The sequence below is a fragment of the Trachurus japonicus genome, chromosome 11 (genome assembly GCF_045865225.1).
Source record: "Trachurus japonicus isolate A0001 chromosome 11, Traja_1.0".
Classification (NCBI taxonomy): domain Eukaryota; kingdom Metazoa; phylum Chordata; class Actinopteri; order Carangiformes; family Carangidae; genus Trachurus; species Trachurus japonicus.
In genome coordinates, this window is record NC_140917.1 from 517181 (window position 1) to 543346 (window position 26166).

The 26166-nt window shown below is 46.3% G+C and overlaps 1 protein-coding gene across 1 annotated transcript in view; it reads right to left on the reverse strand.

Moving 5' to 3' along the window:
• The window catches only part of nedd9 (neural precursor cell expressed, developmentally down-regulated 9), a 25485-nt gene extending 425 nt beyond the window's left edge, over positions 1–25060 (reverse strand). Inside the window, 7 exon segments of the mRNA XM_085790514.1 lie at positions 396–1400; positions 1403–1534; positions 1536–1565; positions 2476–2601; positions 3995–4084; positions 10807–11124; positions 24601–25060. Of these exon segments, the coding sequence (XP_085646640.1) occupies positions 396–1400; positions 1403–1534; positions 1536–1565; positions 2476–2601; positions 3995–4084; positions 10807–11124; positions 24601–24612 (1713 nt within the window). The 5' untranslated portion in view covers positions 24613–25060.
• Positions 25061–26166: the final 1106 nt, after the last annotated feature.

The window sequence follows — 26166 nt, forward strand, 5'->3', positions numbered from 1 at the left end:
AGACATAAAGGGGGCGGGGCTTCAGTCTCAGACATAAAGTGGCGGGGCTTCGGTCTCATAGACATAAAGGGGCGGGGCTTCGGTCTCATAGACATAAAGGGGCGGGCTTCGGTCTCATAGACATAAAGGGGGTGGGGCTTCAGTCTCAGACATAAAGGGGGCGGGGCTTCAGCCTCATAGACATAAAGGGGGCGGGGCTTCGGTCTCATAGACATAAAGGGGGCGGAGCTTCGGTCTCATAGACATAAAGGGGGCGGGGCTTCAGTCTCATAGACATAAAGGGGGCGGGGCTTCAGCCTCATAGACATAAAGGGGGCGGGGCTTCAGCCTCATAGACATAAAGGGGGCGGGGCTTCGGTCTCATAGACATAAAGGGGGCGGGGCTTCGGTCTTACCTGCAGGTGGACGTAGTCGTAGTCCTCCATCCAGCTCTTCACACACCTCTCGCTGGTCATGTGGTCTTTGTCGTGGGGGCGGGGCTTGTTGTCGTGGGGGCGGGGCTTGTTGTTGTTGTCAGCGGGGGGGGAGGGGAGCTGGTGGGCGGCGGCCTCGTCCGTGCGTCTGAACAGCAGCTCGGCGAGCTGCTGGACGTCGTCGGGGACGGTCCTCGACACCGTGACGAAGCGGTCGAGGTCGTCGCTCCCGTCGAGCGGCTGCGCGGCGGCGTTGGCGTTGGCGTTGCCGGCGGCGACGAGGACGTTGAGCGCCCAGCTGCAGTTCTCCAGCGCCGTGAAGCTGCTGGTCAGGACCTGCAGCGAGTCCTCCAGGCGTCCGAGCTGCCGCCGCAGCTTCACCTGCAGCGCCGAGTCCGACGCCGCCGCCGCCGTCGCGCGGCCGAACGCGACCACGTCTCCCAGGGCAACGAGGACACGGTCCAGCGCCGCGCGGACGTCGTTGCCGTGGCGATCCATGAAGGTGAACGTCCTCCACTGAGGCGCCGCCGCCAGCGACTGCAGCGTCCAGACGGCGGCGTCCAGCGCCTGCGTGAGGCGTTGCAGCCGCTGCAGCGTCGCCGCGGCAACGGGGCCGGCGGGGGGGGCGGGGCCGGCGGGGGGGGCGGAGCCAGCGGGGGGGGCGGAGCTAGCGGAGGACGAGGACGTGGACATGCTGCTGCGCTCGCTGCCGCTGCTGGAGATCGACAGCCGGTTCACGCCGTCCGTCGCGTCGCCCACGGCAACGCCACCGCGGGGCTCTGGGATGTCGTACACGCCCCCCCCCCCGCCGCCGCGGTCTCTGAGCTGGGGGGGGCGCTGCTTCCCCCGCGGGATGTCGTACACGTCCCTCTGAGGCCCCGCCCCCGAGGCCAGCGAGGGCGGCGGCACGTCGTAGATGCCCTCGTTGTTGCCGTGGTTACCGGGGCGAGGGCGGGGGGGCGCGGCGGCAGCGTCCAGGGCGGGGGGGGGGGGAAGTCGTACAGCGACTCGGCGGCGCTGGGTTTGGCGAGGGAGGGGGGCGGGACGTCGTAGATCCCCTCCTGCTTGTGTTTGGACGGCTGAGGGAAGTCGTAGTTTCCCTCCTGGGGGGTGGAGCTCGTCCAGCTGCTGGGGGGGGGGCACCGAGTACACCTGGGGGGGAGGGGGGGGGGGGGGGGGGGTCAGTCATCAATCAACATCAATCACTGATCAGTTTGGTGAGGAATAGAGCACAGTAAAAGAGAGTAAGGACACCTCCATTGAGTCCCGTGGTTAAAGCCTCATGCCCCCTAGTGGCAGGATGTGGGTGTTGCAACAGCGCCCAGAAAACCCATTCACTCCAATGTATGTGTGTTGCCCACTGGCTGGTAAATTGATGAAAACGGCCGTGTTTTTGTTTTTAGGTGTCTTGGTCATATCAGATTATACTTAGAATTAGTTTATTACAAAATGTAGATTGAAACATTAAAGGTGCAATATGTAAGAATGTGGCCAAAAACGGTTACTGCAGTCAAATTCAAAACACAGTGATCTGGTTTTTCCTCCCAGTCGTAGCAGCAGCTCAGTGGAAGCAGACCGTGACTGGGAGAGAGCGCTAGGTGGCGCTACATGCCAACACGTAAATTCAAAACATAAACATGATTTGCAGTCTGCAAAAAAAGATTTTCAATGCGAATACTCTGGCTGTACTATTGTTGTTGGTGAGTTCATCATGTTATATGAACTTTATTCCTGAGTCTCTGTGACATATTAGGAGGATTTTACGGCCAGTTGCTTTACATTTCTTACATATTGTACCTTTAATGTAGATAACTGGGTTTTTTTTGTTTTGTTTTTACTCTCCTATGTGTTAATGTTTATCTGTAAAGGATCCTCAATGATGCTATTAACGTGGGTGATCTATAAATGTCCTTAAATTATTGAAAACACCACACTGCTCATTCACCAACAATGCAGAGATGTCAGTTCATATTCCTCCACCAGGAGGCGCTGCCATTGGACCAATGCTGTCCTTACTCTCTTTTACAGTGCTCTGGGGGGGGGGGGCAGCTGGTGGTCTTACCCCATGTGAGGAGGGGGGGGGCGGGACGTCGTAGACACCTTGGCCGTGGTCGAGCTGAGGGGGGGGCACGTCGTACACGCCCTGGTTCCTGGCAGAGAACACGGGGCCGGGGGGGACGTCATACACCTGGGGGGGGGGGGAGGGGCAGACAGACAGGTGAGTGAGTGTGTGTTCTTGTTTTACCTACGTTGTGAGGACCAACGACAGGTTTAACCCAACTGAGGACGTTTATTCCCATTTCTCCCCTTCAGACTTCCACCTGGTTTGGATTTCCCTCCCTCAACCGTACAGTGGCTGAAAATCTTTCCCTTATATGGAAATGGGACACCACTATATGCTAATTAGCGTAGTGATTGATTGACTGATTGATTGAAATGTTTATTTCGAATATGAAAATAAAGTAATAAAAAAAAGAGAATAAGACAAAACATTTAAACATGAAAAATAGAATACATATTCGAAAAGGAGTGAGAAGAAGTAAAACTTATAAACCCCCACCCCCTCTCCTTATATATGACTAACTAAGATCCTTGTCTAAACATATCTTATGTTACCAAATCATGAATATAATTTATTTATAATTTACTTTACGTTTTAATTTAATTTACGTTTACTAATAATTTACTTATACACACTAATTATGCATATATACTAATTATGAACGTAGCGAACGTGCTAACATACGTCACATGTTGACAATTCTACCGGTGGAGCGTGCTACTATTGCTACTAGTTTCATTCAGGAGAAATGCCGGCGGTTCCAGCTGTTGTGTTTGTTTATCTCCTTCTAAACAGTTTTTGTAATTAGTCATGGTTATCATAGATTATCCGGGCTAACGGTTAGCTTCCTGTTTAACTTTAGTAACTCAGTGACGCAATAAACGCTCCATGAAAAAAAAATTGATGTTAGCTTTGCGACTGTTCTACTGCCGTTAGCTTAGCTACTGCTGTTAGCTTAGCTACCGTTAGCTTAGCTACCGTTAGCTCTGCTGCTGCTGTTAGCTTAGCTACCGTTAGCTGTCCCTGTCAGCTGAGCCACTGATGCTTTCTAGACACTGTGATTCCCCCAAACTGAATAAATACAACACATAGCAACACAAAACACACACACAGAAATAGTAATGTTTCTTCAATCATTTCAGATTTGTCTAAACGGTGATAGGGCGTGAAAACAGTTTAATTTCATCTTCCACTTCGTTTTAAACCCGCATCGGACCTCACTACATTTTGAGGGTTGATTATAATTGCTCCCTACAGTAATGGGACACACTACCCCTACACGGGAACACGCAAAATGTAGGGTTAGGGCAAAAATATAGAGTTAGGGGAAGTGTTGGGACGGGACTTTGTAATCTTGTAACCTTAACAATGACCTAAAGTCTGAACCCTCAAACAGACTAAGATAGCATTACAAAGATGTGTGTGTGTGTGTGTGTGTGTGTGTGTGTGTGTGCGTGTGCGTGTGTGTGTGTGTGCGTGTGTGTGTGCGTGTGTGTGTGCGTGTGTGTGTGTGACTGACCCCCTGTGATCTCGAGGCCGGGACGTCGTACAGCTCCTGTTGTTCTGAGCCGAAGCTGTAGCTCTGACCGACTCTGACCGGGGTCACCACCTGTCAATCACAGCAGGGGGGGGGGCGTTAGTGTTGTATACATGTATACATGTACAGTATATATATGTATATACACGGTATATTACAGGGTTCCTACACATTTGAAATTTCAAAATTCGATACTTTTTCCAGACTTCTCTGTAAAAAATATTCAAATAGTGTGTGATATTTGAGTAAATAGTTGTGCATTATATAAAAAAATCATGCAATTAATCATTTATTTTCAGTATTCTGAATGTGTATATGTCATTATGTCACCAACTAATGTCCAGGAGACTGTAGCTAAAGGTACAGTACAAAATAATGAACCCAGAAAACTTCAGATGAGATCAAACCCAGAGAACTAGTCATTTTCAGCCAATAAAAGCTCTAAATGACAATATTCTTATTTCAATTTTGGGAGAAATGTTGTCGGTAGTTGATAGAATAAAATAAAACAAACAAAAATTTCTTGACTTGACTTGGGAAGGAAAGGGTTAAAGTGGTGGCGAGGCGGCGGCGGCCGACGTGTCATCGCTCTGCTCGCTGCTTTCCCAGCAGCCCCGGTGTTTACCCAGCAGCCCCGGTGTTTACCCAGCAGCCCCGGTGTTCACCCAGCAGCCCCGGTGTTTACCCAGCAGCCCCGGTGTTTACCCAGCAGCCCCGGTGTTTACCCAGCAGGCCGTGGGGCAGGCGCGGCCTTCTGGGTAAACATTTACCTCTGAGGTCCATGACATCATCAGGATTCCTTCATGGAGACTCAGAGGGAACAGGCTATATGCCCAGCTGGCTAAAATCCAGGAAGTAGTGGTACTTCCTGGTTGGTACTTTCTGAATTTCAGCCAGCCAGGTGTGTCTGATTATTGTTTTGAGGTCAGACACACCGGGATTAATCAGTTTGGCCAATCATGTACAACAGGAAATAAAGGAGCTGGCTGAAATTCAGGCAGTACCAACCAGGAAGTACCACTACTTCCTGGATTTTAGCCAGCTGGGCATATAGCCTACTGGTTTAAACTGGAGCTCAACGCTCCGTCGCCACGGTGACTCAGCGCTCCGTCGCCACGGTGACTCAGCACCATCCCTGTTGTTTACTCTGTAGTTACTCTGCTTCGTTCTGATCGGTGAGTTCACTACGATAGAAACTGTGACTGGCTCGTTCTAAAACATCACTTCTGTTTCCAGTCAGGATATTAAAACACCGCGGGAGCTTTCATTTATGGATAAATAATCATATATATTCATGTGTATGAATTCAATGCACAATATAACATATATATATATATTTTTGCCGTAAAAAAAAAAAATAAAAAGAGAGAGAGAGAGAGAGAGAAGATGAACGTAACGTGGGACGAAAGTAACAAAGTGATTTTCTCCGAGCGTGTACAGTATGTCTAACTTTGTCAGCTTGTACATCATGTAACCTCACAGAAACACATCTTGAGGTTCTGTCTGACTTTGACCGAGTTAAATTCAAGAAGCAGCTGTTTTCAATGACTGAAAGTGATTTCAACTCGGTGATTTATTTCGATCGATCAGCTGTGTTTACTGTTTCAGGTGTCAGAGATGGTTAGACAGATTAATTAGTCCTCTAACATCCTAAAGTTTGGCTTGTCAGAGTTTTTCAGTAGAGAAGCAGCTCAGGTTTAGGTGTCGGGAGTCACTGTGGGGACGAAGGAAACAGCTGTGAAGTTACCTCGTCCCTCTCTTTTAATAATAATAATAATAATAATGGATTACATTTATATAGCGCTTTTCTACCGTTACACGATACCCAAAGCGCTTTACAGAAACCATTATTCATTCATACCACATTCACACCGGTGGTGGTAAACTACGTGTGTAGCCACAGCTGCCCTGGGGCAGACTGACGGAAGCCAAACGGCCCCTCCCACCACCACCATGATCATTCATACACATTCACACGAGGCAAGTTGGGTAAGGTGTCTGGCCCAAGGACACTACGACAGAGACTGGGAGAGAGCGGGATTCGAACCGCCAACCCTCTGATCATTGGACGACCCGCTCTACCGCCTGAGCCACTGCCGCCCCCTATGGTCTATGGTAGGGATGTCCCGATCACATTTTTTTGCCCCCGAGTCCGAGTCCGAGTCATTTGATTTTGAGTATCTGCCGATACCGAGTCCCGATCCGATACTTTGGCAATGCAGTAAAGTTTTTAATGTAGATCAACTGTATCATCCCACTATTTTTCTGTTCTTTGTGCTCTACTAGGGATGTAACAATATCACAATCTCACAATAATACTCTACCTCAATAACCAGCCCATGACATTTATTGCAGTATTGTAAACTCTCAATGTATATTAGCACAGTAGCTCCACAGTATAATATTAATGCCGTTATCCATAAGTCAACAACAAGAACATTTGGTCAAAAATAAAATAGCTTATCATGTCTTTCTCAATCACCAGCCTCTCTCCCCTGATCCCACCCTCTCCTGCCTGTCTGCCCCCCCCCCCGCCCCCCCCGCCTCACCTCGCTCCTTCTCCCTCCCTCACTCTCCGCTCCTTCTCCCCTCACTCCCTCCCTCACCCAGCTCACCTTGCTCCTTCTCCCTCTCTAACTTTAAATAAATACCTGGTTCTGTATCTGCCATCACGCAACACAACGGTAGTTTTTTATTCAACAGTATGAGAAGTTTAACAATGTCCGCGACATCTGCGCGGTCGGTCCGTGTGTCGGTCTCACGTGCGTTACGTCGGACTCGCTCTCAGTAGAAGCTGCAGTGACTGTTGTTGCTGCAGGTGTGTGTAGCGCTCAAACATCAACAACAAGCTGCTTGGAAGTCAGCAGTGAAACAACGCAGCCACACACACACAAACAAACAGTGAGCTGACACGGTGACACGATCGTCTCTCACACTCTCGCAAGCGCCGTCATTTCATATCGTTACTTGTCCGCGACGACGCAGCCACACACACACACCGTGGAGCTGTGCGCCACAGACCATGCACAAAACACAAGCACGCTGCACCGAATGCGCGTCGCTTTGGGTAATGAGCGCACATGACGAACGTCTACAGTAAAAGTAATGTGTTTGAGAGTGCAAAAGATGATACATCTGAACGCCCCCCATGCGGCCCGTCTTCGCTTTAGACAGATAGGAAAACCCTGACATGTAGATATGTAATATATCCGATTCCTGATCGGGATGTAACGTCCGATTCCGATCGAGTCTGAAACCACGTGATCGACCCCGATTTCCGATCACGTGATCGGATCGGGACATCCCTAGTCTATGGTCCCTCTGCACAGTGAGCCTGTCTGAGCCTGTCTGTCACCGTGCCGACCGCGTCACCGTGATGTGTTAATGTTACAGGATGAATTAAAACACACAACGTAAACAGTGCGGCCGTATACATGTGTAACCGGAGGAGGCAGAGACCAGCGGTTCAGTCATGGAGGTAAACGTTAGTTAGCTGGTAGCTAAGCGCTAAGGGTTAGCTCATATAACGTCTCTATGTAACTTATAAATGAGTGTGTGTGTGTGTGTGTGTGTGTGTGTGTGTGTGTGTGTGTGTGTGTGTGTGTGTGTGTGTGTGTGTGTGTGTGTGTGCTGAGTCACAGTCGTTTCACTGCAGCAGCTTATTAAAGATCAAACTAATTAATGCAGGTAATTAACTGCTGAGTCCTGTCAGGTCGTCTCCTCTTCCTCCTCCTCCTTCTCTCTCCTCCTCTTCCTCTTCCTCTCTCCTCCTTCTCTCTCTTCCTCCTCCTCCTTCTCTCTCTTCCTCCTCTCTCCTCCTTCTCTCTCTTCCTCCTCTCTCTTCCTCCTCCTCCTCCTCTTCCTCCTCTTCCTCTCTCTACCTCTTCTTCCTCCTCCTCCTCCTCCTCTTCCTCTTCATTACACATTTCCTTGGTCTGATCATTGTCAGATAAATAATCACAATGTTTAAATGTTTTAATGTTTAAATGTTTAAATGTTTAAATGTTGTTTAATAAAAATCTAAACCACCGTTACACAGGAGTTCAGCTGTTGTGTAACGGTGGTTTACCCCCCCCCCCCGTCTCCCACGGCGACGAGCAGCAGGAATGCGAGGGCGTGATCTGACCTGAGATCAGACTGAGTCATAAACGCTGTCAGAGGTCAAAGGTCACAGGAAGCAACGACCGTATAAGGACACGGAGCAGGAAGCTCCGAAGACCTTTGACCCCGCCCACGTCTGAACAGCATGACATCATCACCTGAGTCACACACACACACACACACACACACACACACACACACACACACACACACACACACAGTCAGTAGCTGCTTCACCTTTATCCTCCATGTTGTCCTCCTGGGTCAAAGAAGGAAGGAAGGAAGGAAGGAAAGGAAAGAAGGAAGGAAGGGAAGGGAAGGAAGGAAGGGAGAGAAGGAAGGAAGGAAGGAAGGAAGGAAGGAAGAGAAGGAAGGGAGAGAAGGAAGGGAGAGAAGGAAGGAAGGAAGAGAAGGAAGGGAGAGAAGGAAGGAAGGGAAGGGAAGGGAAGGAAGGAAGGAAGGGAGAGAAGGAAGGACGAAGGGAGAGAAGGAAGGACGAAGGGAAAGAAAAAGGAAGGAAGGAAAGAAGGAGGGAAGGAAAGAAGGAAGGAAGGGAAGGGAAGGAAGGGAGAGAAGGAAGGACGAAGGGAGAGAAGGAAGGACGAAGGGAAAGAAAAAGGAAGGAAGGAAAGAAGGAGGGAAGGAAAGAAGGAAGGAAGGGAAGGGAAGGAAGGAAGGGAGAGAAGGAAGGAAGGAAGGAAGGAAGGGAGAGAAGGAAGGGAGAGAAGGAAGGAAGGAAGGAAGGAAGGGAGAGAAGGAAGGAAGGGAAGGGAAGGAAGGAAGGGAGAGAAGGAAGGACGAAGGGAGAGAAGGAAGGAAGGGAGAGAAGGAAGGACGAAGGGAAAGAAAAAGGAAGGAAGGAAAGAAGGAGGGAAGGACAAAGGGAAAAAAAGGAAGGAAGGCAAGAAGCACGAAGGAAGGAAGGAAGGAAGGGAAAAAAGAAGGAAAGAAAAATGGAGGGAAGGAACAGATTAAGTCAAGGAAGGAAGCAGAAGTAAGGGCGAAGGGAAAGAAGGGAGGAAGGAATGGAAAAATGATTGTAGAAAGAAGGAAGGGAGAAAGGAAGGAAAGAGGGAAGGATGGAGGAAGGGAAGAGATTGAAGAACAACAGGAGGATTATGTTATCCTGACATCCCAGACTATAATATCATTAACATGTCTAGTCTGGCAACGACCGCTAGACCTTCAAACTGCCTCTGCACCAATACGACCAATCAGAGCACAGAGCAGGATGACAGGGTAGCGCTACGACCAATCAGAGCACAGAGCAGGACGACAGGGTAGCGCTACGACCAATCAGAGCAGAGAGCAGGATGACAGGGTAGCGCTACGACCAATCAGAGCAGAGAGCAGGATGACAGGGTAGCGCTACGACCAATCAGAGCAGAGAGCAGGATGACAGGGTAGCGCTACGACCAATCAGAGCAAAGAGCAGGACGACAGGGTAGCGCTACGACCAATCAGAGCAGAGAGCAGGACGACAGGGTAGCGCTACGACCAATCAGAGCACAGAGCAGGACGACAGGGTAGCGCTACGACCAATCAGAGCACAGAGCAGGATGACGTTAGCCTGACGAGCCAATTAAAATGTATGTCGTAATGGCGTTAAGCCGCCCAACGACTCTCTAAACAGATAGAGCGCTGTGATTGGTCAACACAATCGGTGTTGGAGACTCAAAGAGTTCCTATGGCTCGTTTCTAGACCCACCTGTCGCTACCCGATCTGCGACGCTACCGGATCCGTGACAAAACTGGTCTGCGCATGCGCAGACCGGCCGCCATCTTGGACAGCTGCCTACGGCAACTCCACTTGGACAAACTTCATTTGGGCACTGCCCGATTTGCGTACATGCTTTAAGTTCTGTGAAATTAAAATACGGTACTGTGAAAATGATTAAAAAAATAAAATAAAATAAAATAAAAACCGCGGAGGTCCGTCATAAGACAGCCGCGGCAGACTCGTTTATTCAGTGAGTGTTGTGGTAGTTGTAATTGTTTGTGGTTGTCATGGTGATGAGGCCGGCGAGAAAAGAGGACAGTAAACATTAAAAGTCCGCCTGTGTTCCTGTTTTCTGAGCATCAAGATCCAGACCACCACAACCAACCCTCAATTTACATTACTAATAAAGTATTAAAAAAATAAATAAAAAGATAAACCGTCTGTGGCGACGCACATAGGGCAGTGATCCTAAGTTAATTCAACTAAGTTTGTCCAAGTGGAGTTGCCGTACGTGGCTGTCACGGATCCGGTAGCGTCGCGGATCGGGTAGCGACACCACCTACAGACATATAAACATAGACGCTGCATCGACTGCTGCCTACAGGGCGGCCATCTTGGAACAGGACTACATTACTTCCATACAGGTCTGATAGAAAAGATGTAAAAGTCATAATTCACTCAACTTTCAAGCTGTTTTCACAGGGTTTGTTTGTAACAAATGTCAGACATGATAAATATGTAGATCAGGTCTTTATTTAAGGAGTTTTTAAGGGTATATATTATTATATTATAGGCTATTATTATTATTAGTGCCTCGTGCTGGGCAGCTAGAAATTATGATGATGATTTTAACCCTGAACACACATTTACCTGCTGCTGCCACTGTGTGTGTGTGTAGTTGTGTAGTAGTTGTGTAGTTGTGTAGTTGTGTAGTAGTGTGTAGTTGTGTAGTTGTGTAGTAGTAGTTGTGTACCTTGCTCCCTGGGACCTGGTAGACTTGTTCTTGTGCTGATGGGACCTGGTAGAGACTCTGAGACGGGACGTTGCCACCTCCAGCAGCAGCGTTGCCGTTGGCGACGTTGGACGGCGACTGGGCATCGAACATGGGTCCAATCAGCAGCTTGAGGCGGTTGCCGGGGGCGATGCCCTGGCGGCCGTGCAGCGAGCAGAGCCACCAGCCCTCCAGACCGCCGGTGTTCTGCTCGATCACCGTCAGGATGTCGCCTCGACGGAACGACAGCTCCTCTGGAGACTCGGGGACGTTGTCGTACAGGGCTTTGGCCATCAGGTTCTACAGGGGGGGGGGGGGCAGAGAGGGGGGGCATTACATCATCATCACACTGGACCAATCACAGACCACTGATGATGTCACCGATCCTGACGCCATGTTTATCCACAAGTTTCTGAACGTCATCGATGGTCAAACCCGGAAGAAGTCAGTTTTGCCGGTTTGGTGGAATTGTACCTTTACGTTTCCATGGTTTCCAGTCGTTGTCATAGTAACGGTAAACGCATGGATCTATTAACGCTGGCTTTTAGCACGGATGATGTCAGTCAGTGTGATATCCACTGTTAAAAGCTGCTGTGATGATTCATGCCTTTTACAGATTTTCATTGAAAAAAAAAGAAAAGAAATCCATGCATGCATTTACCGCGACTACCGAAACCATGGAAACGTAAACATGACATTCCACCGGAAGAGCAAAACAGGCCTTTTTTATTTATTTATTTATTTAAAAGGGGCAATACACATTAATGAACATCCGTACGTGTGCACAAATGTAAATGCGTCAGAGTTAGCAACTTGCTAATGTGCATCCGTAGTCCCTTGGCAGGTAACACACAAACAGACAGAAATACACAAGAATTACACAGTGGTTCACAATCATATACACATTCATACCTAGACATAAAGTGATGTGATCTGTAAAGTGCAAGTGCAAGTTTAAATAGATAAAGTGCAAGTCTAAATGGATCCAAAATGTTTGACGTTTTTGACGTTCGGAAAAAGGTGGATAGCAGCTTCAGTTTGGCTCCGCCCCCCGACCTCATCGTCATTAACGTTGAAGCTCCAGTGTTTAATTAACGATTAATTGGTCATTTATTGGTAAAATCTGAATCTACTACCCATTATATATATATATATTTGTATAAATGTATAATCGCTATATAATAATAAAATCTGTTGGGTTAGCGTAGCTTTATAATCAGTGAACTTTAAAAATCTGTCCAAACTGTTTCCCGTGAGGTCGACTGTTGTTGTTCTCTATAAAACACTCAGGACTCAACTCTCAACAAACATCACAACACTGAGCATCGTTCTGAGTGGAATTAGTGACATTTAAGTCTTAAAGACTCAGTGGAACAGAACAACAGGGAGTTCCTTCTACCTGATACACCATTAAAACATGACAAATACTGTTTAAATTAAGCAACATTACCCGAGAGGGTGTGCTTTAACGTCATTTGAGCACGACGGTGATGCGGTCAGGACCGAGGCGCTTGCGCCGAGGTCCGCAAGCATCACCGAAGTACAACAATTACCAACAAAATAAAGCGTATAATTAAATAAATATTCATGTTGATGGACGTTTTGCTCTCAAAATTTAAAGTTTTTTGCGAGTGTGCTTCCCGTTTCCATGGAAACAAATGGGGTCTGACTAATAACTGAAACACAATCAGTCACGTCAGTAGACTCCTATGTGTAATGGAACCTAGTTCACCTCTACAGCAAATAGTCCGAACCTTAGTAACGACCTAGCAACAGAAATGATTTTCTAGTCCCAGATGAGTGAACTCTGAGCTGACGTTCATGTTTTAACGCGGTCTCGGACTTTCCCCAACTAAATCAACACTGCACAAACTCGCCCAAGTTATAACAAAGATGCCGTTTTTTTCCTTTCACAGATGTAGCTTCTACAACCGCAAACTCTGCATGTAAATGAAGTTATAGCGCCGTGTCGCCGACACAGCTGATAGAGAAAGAAACGATTACTCCAGATTATTTAAAAGCCCAAAAGGCGCAAGCGAGAGAGAGAGAGAGAGAAACATACAGGTAATCACCTCCGTTTTATCCAATGAAATATTCAGCTCCAGGCAAAAACATATTCACCGCGATCACAACTCGTGTCTCTCCGACTTTGTAACGTTACACACATGGGAGGGAGACAATCCTCTCGGCTGTAACGGGGAAGTTTACAATATATTAACAAAAAATAAAATAACATAATTGTTCTATAAATGTGACTTTGGCAGCTGTCAGGAACAACCTACAGGAGGTCAATGTAGTTTGTGATTTATTTTCACGAGTAATAAATTACGTTTTTCAAAATAAAAGGGGGAAAAATCCATGTTGCCATGGAGATGTGTAAACAACATGACATGGCGGAGTAATATTTTCAGTGATGAGTCAGCCGTGCTGTAATGCTGATTTGAGCACGTTCTAAATGTCTTATTGACCAATCAGATTGCTTGGTCGGAACTACTTGTTGTATAATACTTCATTTATATATTCTAGTGTCCGTCCGACCCCCCCGTGGCCCCTAACGTTGGTCTGGTCTGACCAGGAGAGAGTTACAGCAGCTGACTGGGAGAAGGGAGGGGGGGAGAAGGAGAGAGGGAACAGACAGGGTCCATCGGGTCAAAAAGGAAGGAAGAAGTAAGAACGAAGGAAGGAAGGAAGGGACGAAGAAAGGAATGGAAAAAAGAAGGAAGGAAAGATGGAGGGAGGAAACAGACTTGTTCAAGGAAGGAAGGAAGGAAGGAAGGGAAAGAAGGAAGGGAAAGAAGGAAAGAAAGATGGAGGGAGGGAGGAAACCGATCAGGTCAATTGGATCAAAGGAGGAAGGAAGAGAAGGACAAAGGGAAGGAAGGAAGGAAGGGAAAAAGGATTATGCAAAGAAGGAAGGGAAAAAGGAAGGAAAGAAAGATGGAGTGAGACTGTGTCTGATGTGTTGTGTATTAGGAGTGTAGGAATCTTTTACTATCTCACGATTCGATTTGATTCTGAGTTTTGTTGCTACAATTCGATTCAAAATGGATTTTCGATTCAAAACGATTTGATTCCTAATGATTTGTGCTTCAGTCTGTCGGTGTTAAAGGATCCTCATGATCTACTCCAGTCTGCTTTACAAGACAGAATGACTGAAGTGTCTTTAAACATCTATTGAGTTTTAAACATTTATCCATGCTTAAATTGTTGAAACTGTTGCATAAAAGTAATATCACATATTGCTGAAGTAACTAAATTAAAAGTGCCTCTTTATTAAAAATAAACAGTGCAGTTAAACACGCTGCCTTTTAAATTCTAAGGAAATGGAGGCCGACAGCAGCAGAGTTGTTTCACTTTTTTATCTTTTAAAAATCAATTTTGGGACATTTTATATCGATTCTGAATCGTATTAAATGAGAATTGTGATTCTTATGTGAATCGATTTTTTGGCACAGCCCTATTGTTTATGATATTTTGTCTTCTGGATACATTATAGACCATCCCTGGACCTTAAAGGGATAGTTCACCCTAGAATGATATTTCGCTCATTATCTCCTCCCCCTCATGTTGACTAAGGGCTGGAAGAAGTTTCAGAGTCCTCCGTCCCTTCTCTGAGTTACAGGGGGTCTCAGCGTAGCAGTGCATGTCCATGTCCAAATCTCGCGTGATTCGCAGTAACCGCACTGACGCCGGCGCAAATCACGCGAGATTTGGACGGACCAGGAAGAGGAGCTTCGAGAAGCTTCCGCTACAAACAAGCTTAAAATATAGACTTATTTAATTTTTTTCGGGACAATTACGCAATTTGGGGCTTCAGCACAAGACGGACATTACATACGAGCATCATGGAGGTATTTGGATGTTTTTTGGTGTGTGTTTTTTTACGAAGAGCTCCGGTGTCCCTTTGCAACCGTTATATGGACATGCACTGCTACGCTGAGACCCCCTGTAACTCAGAGAAGCCACGGAGGAATCTGAAACTTCTTCCAGCCCTTAGTCCACATGAGGGGGAGGAGATAATGAGCGAAATATCATTCTAGGGTGAACTATCCCTTTAACTGTTCAATGTTTGGTATTTGTCCTTTGTTTTACTTTTTGTAAGATGAAAATGATCTATGAATAAAATAAAAATGGCCGATGTGAAGAAAACGTTGTCACCGTCCTCACCACCATCATCTCCAATACAATCTGAAAAAAAAATGTTTTGTCCCGATTCTTCATCTGGTGTCGTTTTCATTATTCACATTAAACCGCCTGTTTAGAGACCGAGGTGGAAGGTGGGAGTCGGACCAGGGACTAGAAACTTCCCCGTCTCCGTGTAAACAGCCCTGCAGCAGCAGAAACCCCGTCTCCACGGTGACGGCTCCATCCGTCTCCACGGTGACGCTCCATCCACCCGTCCCGGGGGGTTCGAACCTGCTCCTCTGGCCTCGTTTCAGTGTTAAATATAGAAGATAATTAAAGTGGTGACGGTAACGAGCTGGAGCGGGTCACACTCAGTTCACACACACACACACACACACACACACACACACACACACACACACACACACACACACACACACACACACAGAGACACACACACACACACACACACACACACACACACACACACACACACACAGAGACACACACACACACAGACACACACACACACACACACACACACACACAGCTGCAGATCAATACTCTGATCAATAACAGTTTCCACTTCCTGTTCTGTTCTAGTTCAGAAGCCCCGCCCCCTCCCCCTCCCCGTCACCGTGGGAACGCTGTGGTTGGGTACCGCGGCGACGCCTCCTCTTCCTCTTCCTCTTCCTCTCTGTGACTGAGGAGCTGCGTCGCCGTGGAAACCGACAGGAAGCCGACGACGAAACCACGGACGCCGAAACATCCGCTCAGTCAGTGAACGTCACATCAGACACAGCATCAGAGTCGTAGTTAGTTATAGTTACTAGTTACTTTCCCCCAAAGTAACTTCCTTTACTTACTACATGATAAAAGTAGTTAGTTATAGTTACTAGTTACTTTCCCCCAAAGTAACTTCCTTTACTTACTACATGATAAAAGTAAGTAGTTATAGTTACTAGTTACTTTCCCCCAAAGTAACTTCCTTTACTTACTACATGATAAAAGTAATTAGTTACAGTTACTAGTTACTTTCCCCCAAAGTAACTTCCTTTACTTACTACATGATAAAAGTAATTAGTTACAGTTACTAGTTACTTTCCCCCAAAGTAACTTCCTTTACTTACTACATGATAAAAGTAATTAGTTATAGTTACTAGTTACTTTGCCCCAAAGTAACTTCCTTTCCTTACTACATGATAAAAGTAAGTAGTTATAGTTACTAGTTACTTTCCCCCAAAGTAACTTCCTTTACTTACTACATGATAAAAATAATTAGTTATAGTTACTGGTTACTAGTTACTTACGCTCCTCACTTCTTTTTTTTAATACGTAGAATCAATACAAGGGCAGTTATCATTAATATACTAATAAACAAACCATTCAACAGCAGCCGGGGGGGCTAGGTTGCTAATAACAACAACAGTGTTCAAAGCATAGACATATAAACATAGACGCTGCATCGACTGCTGCCTACAGGGCGGCCATCTTGGAACAGGACTACATTACTTCCATAGAAGTATGATGTAAAAGATGTAAAAGTGATCATAATTCACTCAACTGTCAAGCTGTTTTCACAGGGTTTGTTAGTAACAAATGTCAGACATGATAAATATGTAGATTAGGTCTTTATTTAAGGGTATATATTATTATATTATAGGCTATTATTATTATTATTAGTGCCTGGTGCTGCAGCCAGCAGCCTCCCCTCCTCTGACCACACTAAACACACTTTGCTCGGCACCAGCACCGGTGACTGCATTGTACCGGTACCGATACAACACATTCACGTGGGCAGCTCTCAACACAACCACAACACAGGCAGCAGACCATAGTATAATACATCCATGCAGCAGACAGACAGCTGTCCCTCATCAACCTGAGCACCAGCACCGTAACCGGGCCGTTGCTAGGGGCATCGCTCGTTAAACCGTGCCGGTAAGAAACTTTGTTTTGACCAACATGTCGCTGCCACAACAAAAGAAGTTCAACAACGTCTTTATTTTCTGAGGAAGATGAGTTCTTTTAACGTGTCTGAGATGACGACTTTATTTTATACAAGTTTTATTAAATCTGTTTTAACATTTTGTACTATGAACCTGGTTTGTAAACTTGACTGTAGCCAACAACAACAGGCTGCTAGCCTCATCAACGTGGCCAGTCACAGGCCATCCCATCATAGACCTTTATCCACCACGTTCCAGAGAATGACGCTGGGTGTCACCATGACGACATTCCACCGTGACTGTGTTGTTGACAGCATCGACTGGTTGATAGACATCATGATGACTTTATTTATAATCATCACCTCATTTTAATGAGAACAATACGGACGAGGTTTTAGCTTCATGTCACATTTTCACGTCACTATATCACCGTAGCGACTACTCTGATGTTTATGAAGTCTATAAAACCAATTGTTGAACAAACATTTTAGATTAGCTGGGCTAGCCGTTAGCTGTTAGCCGTTAGCTGTTAGCAGTGTCAATAAACAATAACTCAATAAACGCTCCATGAAAAAATATGTTTTCTCCAGCGGATATCCTAGTTCCAACATGACTGAGCTAACTGGAGTAGTTTCATGTCGTGTCCCACAACGGGAGGGTTTTAACAGCTGACGTCCTGATGTTAACTTAGCTGTTAGCAGCAGCAAAGCTAACAACTACGACAACCATGACTAATTACAAAAACGTGCACTCAGAAATAGTAATGTTTGTTCAATAATTCGTTTTATAGACTTAACAAACATCAGATTTAGTCAAAACGGTTTTGGCAGCCCGGAGCCCCCACATTTGGTGCCTACACCGGTGGCTAACGCTACCAGTTAGCCGCTAACGCTACCAGTTAGCCGCTAACGCTACCAGTTAGCCGCTCACTAGAACCGGTGGCTAACGCTACCAGTTAACCGCTAACGCTACCAGTTAGCCGCTAACGCTACCAGTTAGCCGCTCACTAGAACCGGTGGCTAACGCTACCAGTTAGCCGCTCGTTAGAACCGGTGGCTAACGCTACCAGTTAGCCGCTCGCTAGAACCGGTGGCTAACGCTACCAGTTAGCCGCTAACGCTACCAGTTAGCCGCTTGCTAGAATGCTACTAAAACCGACTTCTGTTGTGGTGTGACGCAATGGATCATGGGAAAATAAAGTGGTGGATAAAAGGCAGGTGATCAAGATGGCCACTTCCATCCAGGAGAGCGGAGTTAACCCCTTCAGACCCAGTTTGACCTGTGAGCTTCAGGTGGGAGGTTAAGGGTCTATCTCTCTATCAGGACTAATAGATGAAGATGAAGATGAAGATGGTTAAGGGTCTATCCCTCTATCAGGACTAATAGATACAGGTCTTCATCTGTTCCTTCTGCTATGATGCTGAACAGAGTTAAACAGGGAGATCATTAACAGCTGTCTGGACCAACAGTCTGTTTTATATCACCTCGTTTGAATGCACTTTGTCTCTGAATGCACTTGGAAATTAATTCCTCTGCCCACTATGTGTTGCTATGTGTTGCTATGTGTTGCTATGTGTTGTTATGTGTTGCTATGTGTTGCTCTATGTGCTGTTTTTCTTGAGGTTGAGTGTTCTGTGTGTGTTTTATGTGTATTTATGTGTATTTATGTGTATTGGATGTTTTTATGTGTATTGGATCCGGGCTGCAAATCAATTTCCCAACTGGGACGATAAAGAGAACTTTGAACTTTGAAAAATTCACACCATTGGCCTTAATTTGAACGAACATTGACTAAAAAAAGTAAAATTCTTCAGTCTCAGAACAAATATATTTGTGTATTTCTGGTGTTTGGTCGAATTTGTGTAAAATTAGGATCCTCCATTAGATGATAAATAACCTTATCCACCACTGCATGGATTCATTTCTCACCGGCTTCGTTGTTGGAAACAGATGAGGCACATGGAGGAGAGGAGGGTTAGAGACACAGAGGAGGAGAGTCCAGAGTTAAAGGGATAGTTCAACATTTTGGCAGGAGGAGAAGGAGGAGGAGAGGAGGGTTAGAGACACAGAGGAGGAGAGGTCAGAGTTAAAGGGATAGTTCAACATTTTGAAATGACTCGACAGCTGCTTCTTCTATTTTTTAAAATTCTGATTGCAACCATAGCAACCGGCCGCTGGAGCCCTATCGCCGACACTTGACAGCGCTTTTTGCCGATCAAAACGAGCTATTAAGTTGTGTTTTATTGTGTTAGTGTTGTTGTTGTGCTGTTATGAGTGTTTTTTAAAGACATGTACGCCGGTGTCAGCTCCGTCGCTGCTCAAAGCAACCGCTGCCGTTTGAAAAGTAGTGACGTGCTTCCGCTACGTCACCAAGATGGCGGCCGTTAAGTGTGGAAAGTGTCCATCGATCCACACTCAATTTTCTGGCCGTTTGAGTACGCCAATGTAGTGCGCTATATGCACTCAAAATATTAAGTGTAAGTGCAGAAGTGCGCGATTTGGGACACACCACAACTCTCTAACCGGCTGTTAAACTGCTCCCTGCTCAGCCTGACGCTAAACTACACCTGGAAGCTTCGTTTTGTAGCTCCTGGCGAACATATACCCCCCCCCCCCCCCCTCAAATCCTGTCTTGTTTGTTCGGTCGCTAAGCAACCTGAACCATATGTGTGAGCGCTGCCGCCCTGCTCTGCGCCTGTCAGGCTGTACCTCGCGGTGGGCGCAGCGCATACCGCGCTCAGTGTGAAAGGCCCTTAACTGCGTCGTAACGGCGTTCCTAACGGCGCTGCAACGGTGTCATAACTGCGTCGTAACGGCGTTTTAACCGGGGGTAACAGCGTTGTAACCGGGGGTAACAGCGTTGTAACCGGGGGTAACAGCGTTGTAACCGTGTCGTAACCGGGGGTAACAGCGTTTCTGATGACTCTGACTACTGAAAAAAGTAGCGCCGTTAGTAACACCGTCTAACATCCCATCAGAGGTGATGATGAAGATGAAGATGAAGATGATCCACAGAGACTCCGTGCCCCCCCCCTCCTAATCCCCCGCTAAGAGACTTTACATATAAAGTCTGTCCCTCTGGTTTCACGCTTCGCCCTGAAGCGGCGGCGTTGGGGGGATCATGTGTGTTTTATCTCCGAGATTCATCCTGGTTTTACCCATGATGCACTCTGCCTGTCACTGGTTCTTTATCCCTCTGACAAAGAGCCCCCCCCCCCCACATGGTAACGGTTGTTGGCTCACGGTGCAGGAGAGGGGGAGGGGGGAGGGGGGCAGGGGGGGTAGATACATGATGAGTCGGTGTCAGACAACAACAACCCCCCCGATGTGAAGAGGCTCCTTCAACCATCAGGAGCATCTTCAGAGCAACGAGCTCCGTTCTCACGGGGAAACACACACAGACACACACACACACACAGACACACACACACACACACACACACACACACACACACACACACCCTGCCCCCCCTCTGCCCCCCCCCCCCCTCCATGTTTGCCCTCTCGTTCCCCCGACAACTTCCTCTCTCTTTCATTCGTCCCTCAGAAGAACAATGTCTCCTCAGCTCTGAGCTGTTGGACCGAAGCCTGAAGACACACACACACAACTACACACACACACACACACACACACACACACAACTACACAACTACACAACTACACAACTACACACACACACACACACACCTAACCACCAGTTATTTCTGCCTCCGTTACGTCGACCTGCAGGAATCTGAATCTGACCGAACGGATTTTTTCTCTGGAACTTGAACGCGTCGGATTCAAACTCTGTTTTTCTGATGAAAGTTGATTTATTCCTCGTGGTCGTATCCCTCCGCCACACAGACTAGTTCCTCGTGGTCGTATCCCTCCGCCACATAAACTAGTTCCTCGTGGTCGTATCCCTCCGCCACACAGACTAGTTCCTCGTGGTCGTATCCCTCCGCCACATAAACTAGTTCCTCGTGGTCGTATCCCTCCACCACACAAACTAGTTCCTCGTGGTCGTATCCCTCCACCACAAAAACTAGTTCCTCGTGGTCGTATCCCTCCGCCACAAAAACTAGTTCCTCGTGGTCGTATCCCTCCGCCACAAAAACTAGTTCCTCGTGGTCGTATCCCTCCGCCACACAGACTAGTTCCTCGTGGTCGTATCCCTCCGCCACACAAACTAGTTCCTCGTGGTCACATCCCTCCGCCACTTAAACTAGTTCCTCGTGGTCGTATCCCTCCGCCACACAGACTAGTTCCTCGTGGTCGTATCCCTCCGCCACACAAACTAGTTCCTCGTGGTCGTATCCCTCCGCCACTTAAACTAGTTCCTCGTGGTCGTATCCCTCCGCCACACAGACTAGTTCCTCGTGGTCGTATCCCTCCGCCACACAGACTAGTTCCTCGTGGTCGTATCCCTCCGCCACACAGACTAGTTCCTCGTGGTCGTATCCCTCCGCCACATAAACTAGTTCCTGTTTCCTGTCTTCAGTCAACGCCACAGAGCTTGACAACATGGCTGCCAATCTGACCGTCTCCACGGTGACGAATGAAAACAACTTGTTTTCAGCTGGTTAGCTTAGCTTAGCACAAAGACTGTAAACAGAGGGAAACTGTTAGCCTGTGTAGCCGTCTGGCCCTCTGCACTGTGACAGGTTTTAACCCTTTGTCCTTTGTGCTAAGCTAAATGAAGCTACAACATCCGGACAGTTCAGTTCAGACAGCCAATCAGAGAGCTGCACCTCACTGTGACATCACAGGAAAAGTTAAACTCTTCTCTCACAGGAAATGAACATTAGCGACCGGTGTAGCTACCAAATAAATGAAGTAGTGACCGGTGTAGCTACCAAATAAATGCAGTAGTGACCGGTGTAGCTACCAAATAAATGCAGTAGTGACCGGTGTAGCTACCAAATAAATGAAGTAGTGACCGGTGTAGCTACCAAATAAATGCAGTAGTGACCGGTGTAGCTACCAAATAAATGAAGTAGTGACCGGTGTAGCTACCAAATAAATGAAGTAGCGACCGGTGTAGCTACCAAATAAATGAAGTAGTGACCGGTGTAGCTACCAAATAAATGCAGTAGTGACCGGTGTAGCTACCAAATAAATGCAGTAGTGACCGGTGTAGCTACCAAATAAATGAAGTAGTGACTGGTGTAGCTACCAAATAAATGCAGTAGTGACCGGTGTAGCTACCAAATAAATGAAGTAGTGACCGGTGTAGCTACCAAATAAATGAAGTAGTGACTGGTGTAGCTACCAAATAAATGCAGTAGTGACCGGTGTAGCTACCAAATAAATGCAGTAGTGACCGGTGTAGCTACCAAATAAATGCAGTAGTGACCGGTGTAGCTACCAAATAAATGAAGTAGTGACCGGTGTAGCTACCAAATAAATGCAGTAGTGACCGGTGTAGCTACCAAATAAATGAAGTAGCGACCGGTGTAGCTACCAAATAAATGCAGTAGTGAAAATGCAGTAGTGACCGGTGTAGCTACCAAATAAATGAAGTAGTGACCGGTGTAGCTACCAAATAAATGCAGTAGTGACCGGTGTAGCTACCAAATAAATGCAGTAGTGACCGGTGTAGCTACCAAATAAATGCAGTAGCGACCGGTGTAGCTACCAAATAAATGAAGTAGTGACCGGTGTAGCTACCAAATAAATGAAGTAGTGACCGGTGTAGCTACCAAATAAATGAAGTAGTGACCGGTGTAGCTACCAAATAAATGCAGTAGTGACCGGTGTAGCTACCAAATAAATGAAGTAGTGACCGGTGTAGCTACCAAATAAATGCAGTAGTGACCGGTGTAGCTACCAAATAAATGAAGTAGTGACCGGTGTAGCTACCAAATAAATGCAGTAGTGACCGGTGTATCTACCAGATAAATGCAGTAGTGACCGGTGTAGCTACCAAATAAATGAAGTAGTGACCGGTGTAGCTACCAAATAAATGAAGTAGTGACCGGTGTAGCTACCAAATAAATGCAGTAGTGACCGGTGTAGCTACCAAATAAATGCAGTAGTGCAGCAGCCTCAATAAATGTGTCCAGCTGCCAGAGTTGTCCGGTCGCAGCTTCCACAGACTCCCACAACAAACGTCGGAGCAAATTTGCTAACAAGCGTTATAAACTGACCACAGACTCTGGATAGCGAGGCTAATTTCTGTTAGCCCGTCTATGAGGTTTTACATTAACGTTAGCATTAAGCTAGCTGACTTTATGCTTAGTTGTGACACTGGCTGTGTGTGTTTTGAACGTTGCTTCAAACTATGTGGGTTTGATTGAACATCTTTGGTGCTTAAATATATTACCGCTTAATATATTGCTTTACACCTCTTTTTATGTTGGTACCTACCATGGTTGTATCCATGGTAACTACACCGGCCGTTACGATCGCAGTCGGAACGTTTTAATTACGCAATGTAATACGTAATTAACTGTGCGGTGGAGTAGTGTCCGAAAGTGTTTTTTTATTTGACCAGTGAGTCACTATATTGAATTCACTATATAGGGAGGAGGGAGGAGGGGGGAGGGAGGAGGTTTAGGACACAACCACAGTTTGCTCCGCCCACAAAGTCACTCATTAACAACAACAGAGTCTCCGTCAGCGCTTTCATCACTTCCTGTTCCCTCGTTGTCTAAAAGTCTTTCCGGTGAAACCCCTCAGATCAGGTCTGTGGTGAACTAAAGTTTTTGTTCTCGGACATAAACCAGGTCAGTAAATACGCTACCGGTGAATGTTGAACTGTCCCTTTAAACACCCTACTGGTGAATGTTGAACTGTCCCTTTAAACCCCCTACTGGTGAATGCTGAAGCTCTGACGTGTGGTCAAAAAGTTGGTCACTAACAAGTTGCTCCATACGACCGTTAAAGCCGTACGTTAGCTTCTCACTTCTGGACGTCGTCGTGGCGTTAAGCTTCAGATACGGTAGAAAAGGAGTTCATATGTGAAGATTATCTCACTGAAACCTGCAGTAGTACTAGTAGTACTAGTAGTAGTACCTGTAGTAGTACTAGTATAAACTGGTGTTTTAGTCACAGAGCTGATTCTCTGACTTCATCCACAACACAAAGCAGAAACCACATTCACTTTCTCTACTGGAACCAGAAGGTGATGAACTTCAGCTCTGTAATAATAATAATAATCATCCCAGCCTCTGATTGGCTGCAGGATGAGGCGAGGACCAATCAGAGCGGAGGACAGCTTCATCTGTGATGTTTATCGTTTCATTCAGACCTGATGAAGCAGCAGCACCGATCGATCAATAATCAATAATACACTGATTGGGGAAAATATTCTGGTTTCCATAACAAACACACTGATCTATCAACCACTAATAATAACTGATAATAACTGATCAATAACATGCGGCTGTGACGTCACTGTGACGGAGAGTATTTACATTATTACTAATTACAGATAATGAAGGGGGTAGTCTTACTGCTGACACACACAGACACACACACACACACACACACACACACACACACACACGGACACACAGATGATACCTTCACGGTCTCTGTAAACTTCTGTTTCCTCCTTTAAAACCAACTCAGTTCAGTCTGTTAAAAACACACACCACAGACACAAAGAGGAAAAGTTTGAAGCGACACACGGACACACACACACACACACACACGGACACACACGGACACACACACACGGACACACACACCCGGGGCCGTGAGACGTTCACTTACTTTGTACTTCATGTCGCAGTTCCTCTTCTTCTTCCTCAAACACGGATCGATAATTATCGGTAATTTCCGTTAAGTTGCAGCTCGTCACGGCGGCTGGTCCGAGGCCGGGGACCGTTAACCACAGTTCACCACCGGTAGTTAACCGTAGTTAGCGGTAGTTAACCAGTAGTTAACCAGAGTTAACCAGAGTTAGTTAACCGTAGTTAAGCTAACGGCAGCTAACCAGCGCTAGCCTCCATCCAGAGAACCAGAGGACCGTTAACCACAGTTCACCACCGCTAGTTAACGGTAGTTAGCGGTAGTTAGCCGTAGTTAACCAGAGTTAACCGTAGTTAACGGTAGTTAGTTAACCGTAGTTAGGCTAACCGCAGCTAACCAGCGCTAGCCTCCATCCAGAGAACCAGGGGACCGGGCCGCTGAGGCAGAGAGAGTCCGATCAGCAGCTCCTCAGTCCGGGCTTCGCTCCGCTAACTGCTCCGCTGCTCCGTCACCGTCTGCAGCTCATTTACATACCGGGCTCTGATTGGTCCACGCAGACGTTCTGCCCCGCCCCCCTCTCAGCCTCCAGAGTGACGTCACCGCCACAGCAGTTAGACGAAGCTCTGAGTTGGTTTCCAGTAAATAGTAGTAATGTATATAATAATACATACTGTCTGTGTCACAAACGAAATGAAGGAAGTTTCATTTCAGATTCATGTCATTCAGCTCGTTAAAGATGTTTATGTGAACTGTAATAAGCCGGTGCATATTCTCATTTGCCCAGGTCATAGTATTTCAAAGGAGGTTAAATCGAAAGCAACTGGACTTAGTTATTTGTAAATAAATAACTAAGTCCAGTTGCTTTCGATTTAACCTCCTTTGAAATGTGTGAACTGTACTTTCTGTAGCAGGAGGTGGGAGATATTTGTCACCTTTTTTTATGAATGCTGTTATGTGAACTTGTTCTTGGTAGAAGTTGGACAGTTGTTTGAAACTTTAACTGGTATGAAGCTTAAACTTCTTTTAAAAAAAAAAAAAAAAAAGAAGAAGATATAATTCTCCAATATGACTAGAAAAGGCTTAAGGGCAAGGAAAAGGTTTTGTTGAATCTTTTAATTTTGTATGGGAAATAATATAATACCACATTCACAAATGTAAATGTGATTTGCAAAACAAAAATATTGACATTTCTCTCATCATTCACCTTTTCATTCATGATCATCAATCACTGGCCAGTGTTTATTAACTGGTCGTACATGTGTAAGTAGATGAAACATTTACTTCGCTCCTCTCAGATTTTAGGGGCAAACGGCTCCATTTAGGAGCAGTCTGCCTCTGCCCCGTCTATTAAATCTACTGGTTGTTAAATAGTTAACAACTCCCAGTGACTAGATGTTTATAATGAATGTGCTGTAACACTATTATAATAGTGTGGTGGTCGGGGTGAGTAGCTTCATCTACAGCTGCTCTGGTTCACTTCAGAAACATGTTGTTCATTATGTGACGGAGGGAAAAAACAAAACTTTACTAATAAGTTGTTTTTCAGAGAAACTGCTGAAAGAAAGAAACGTTGAAACGCTGCTGCTT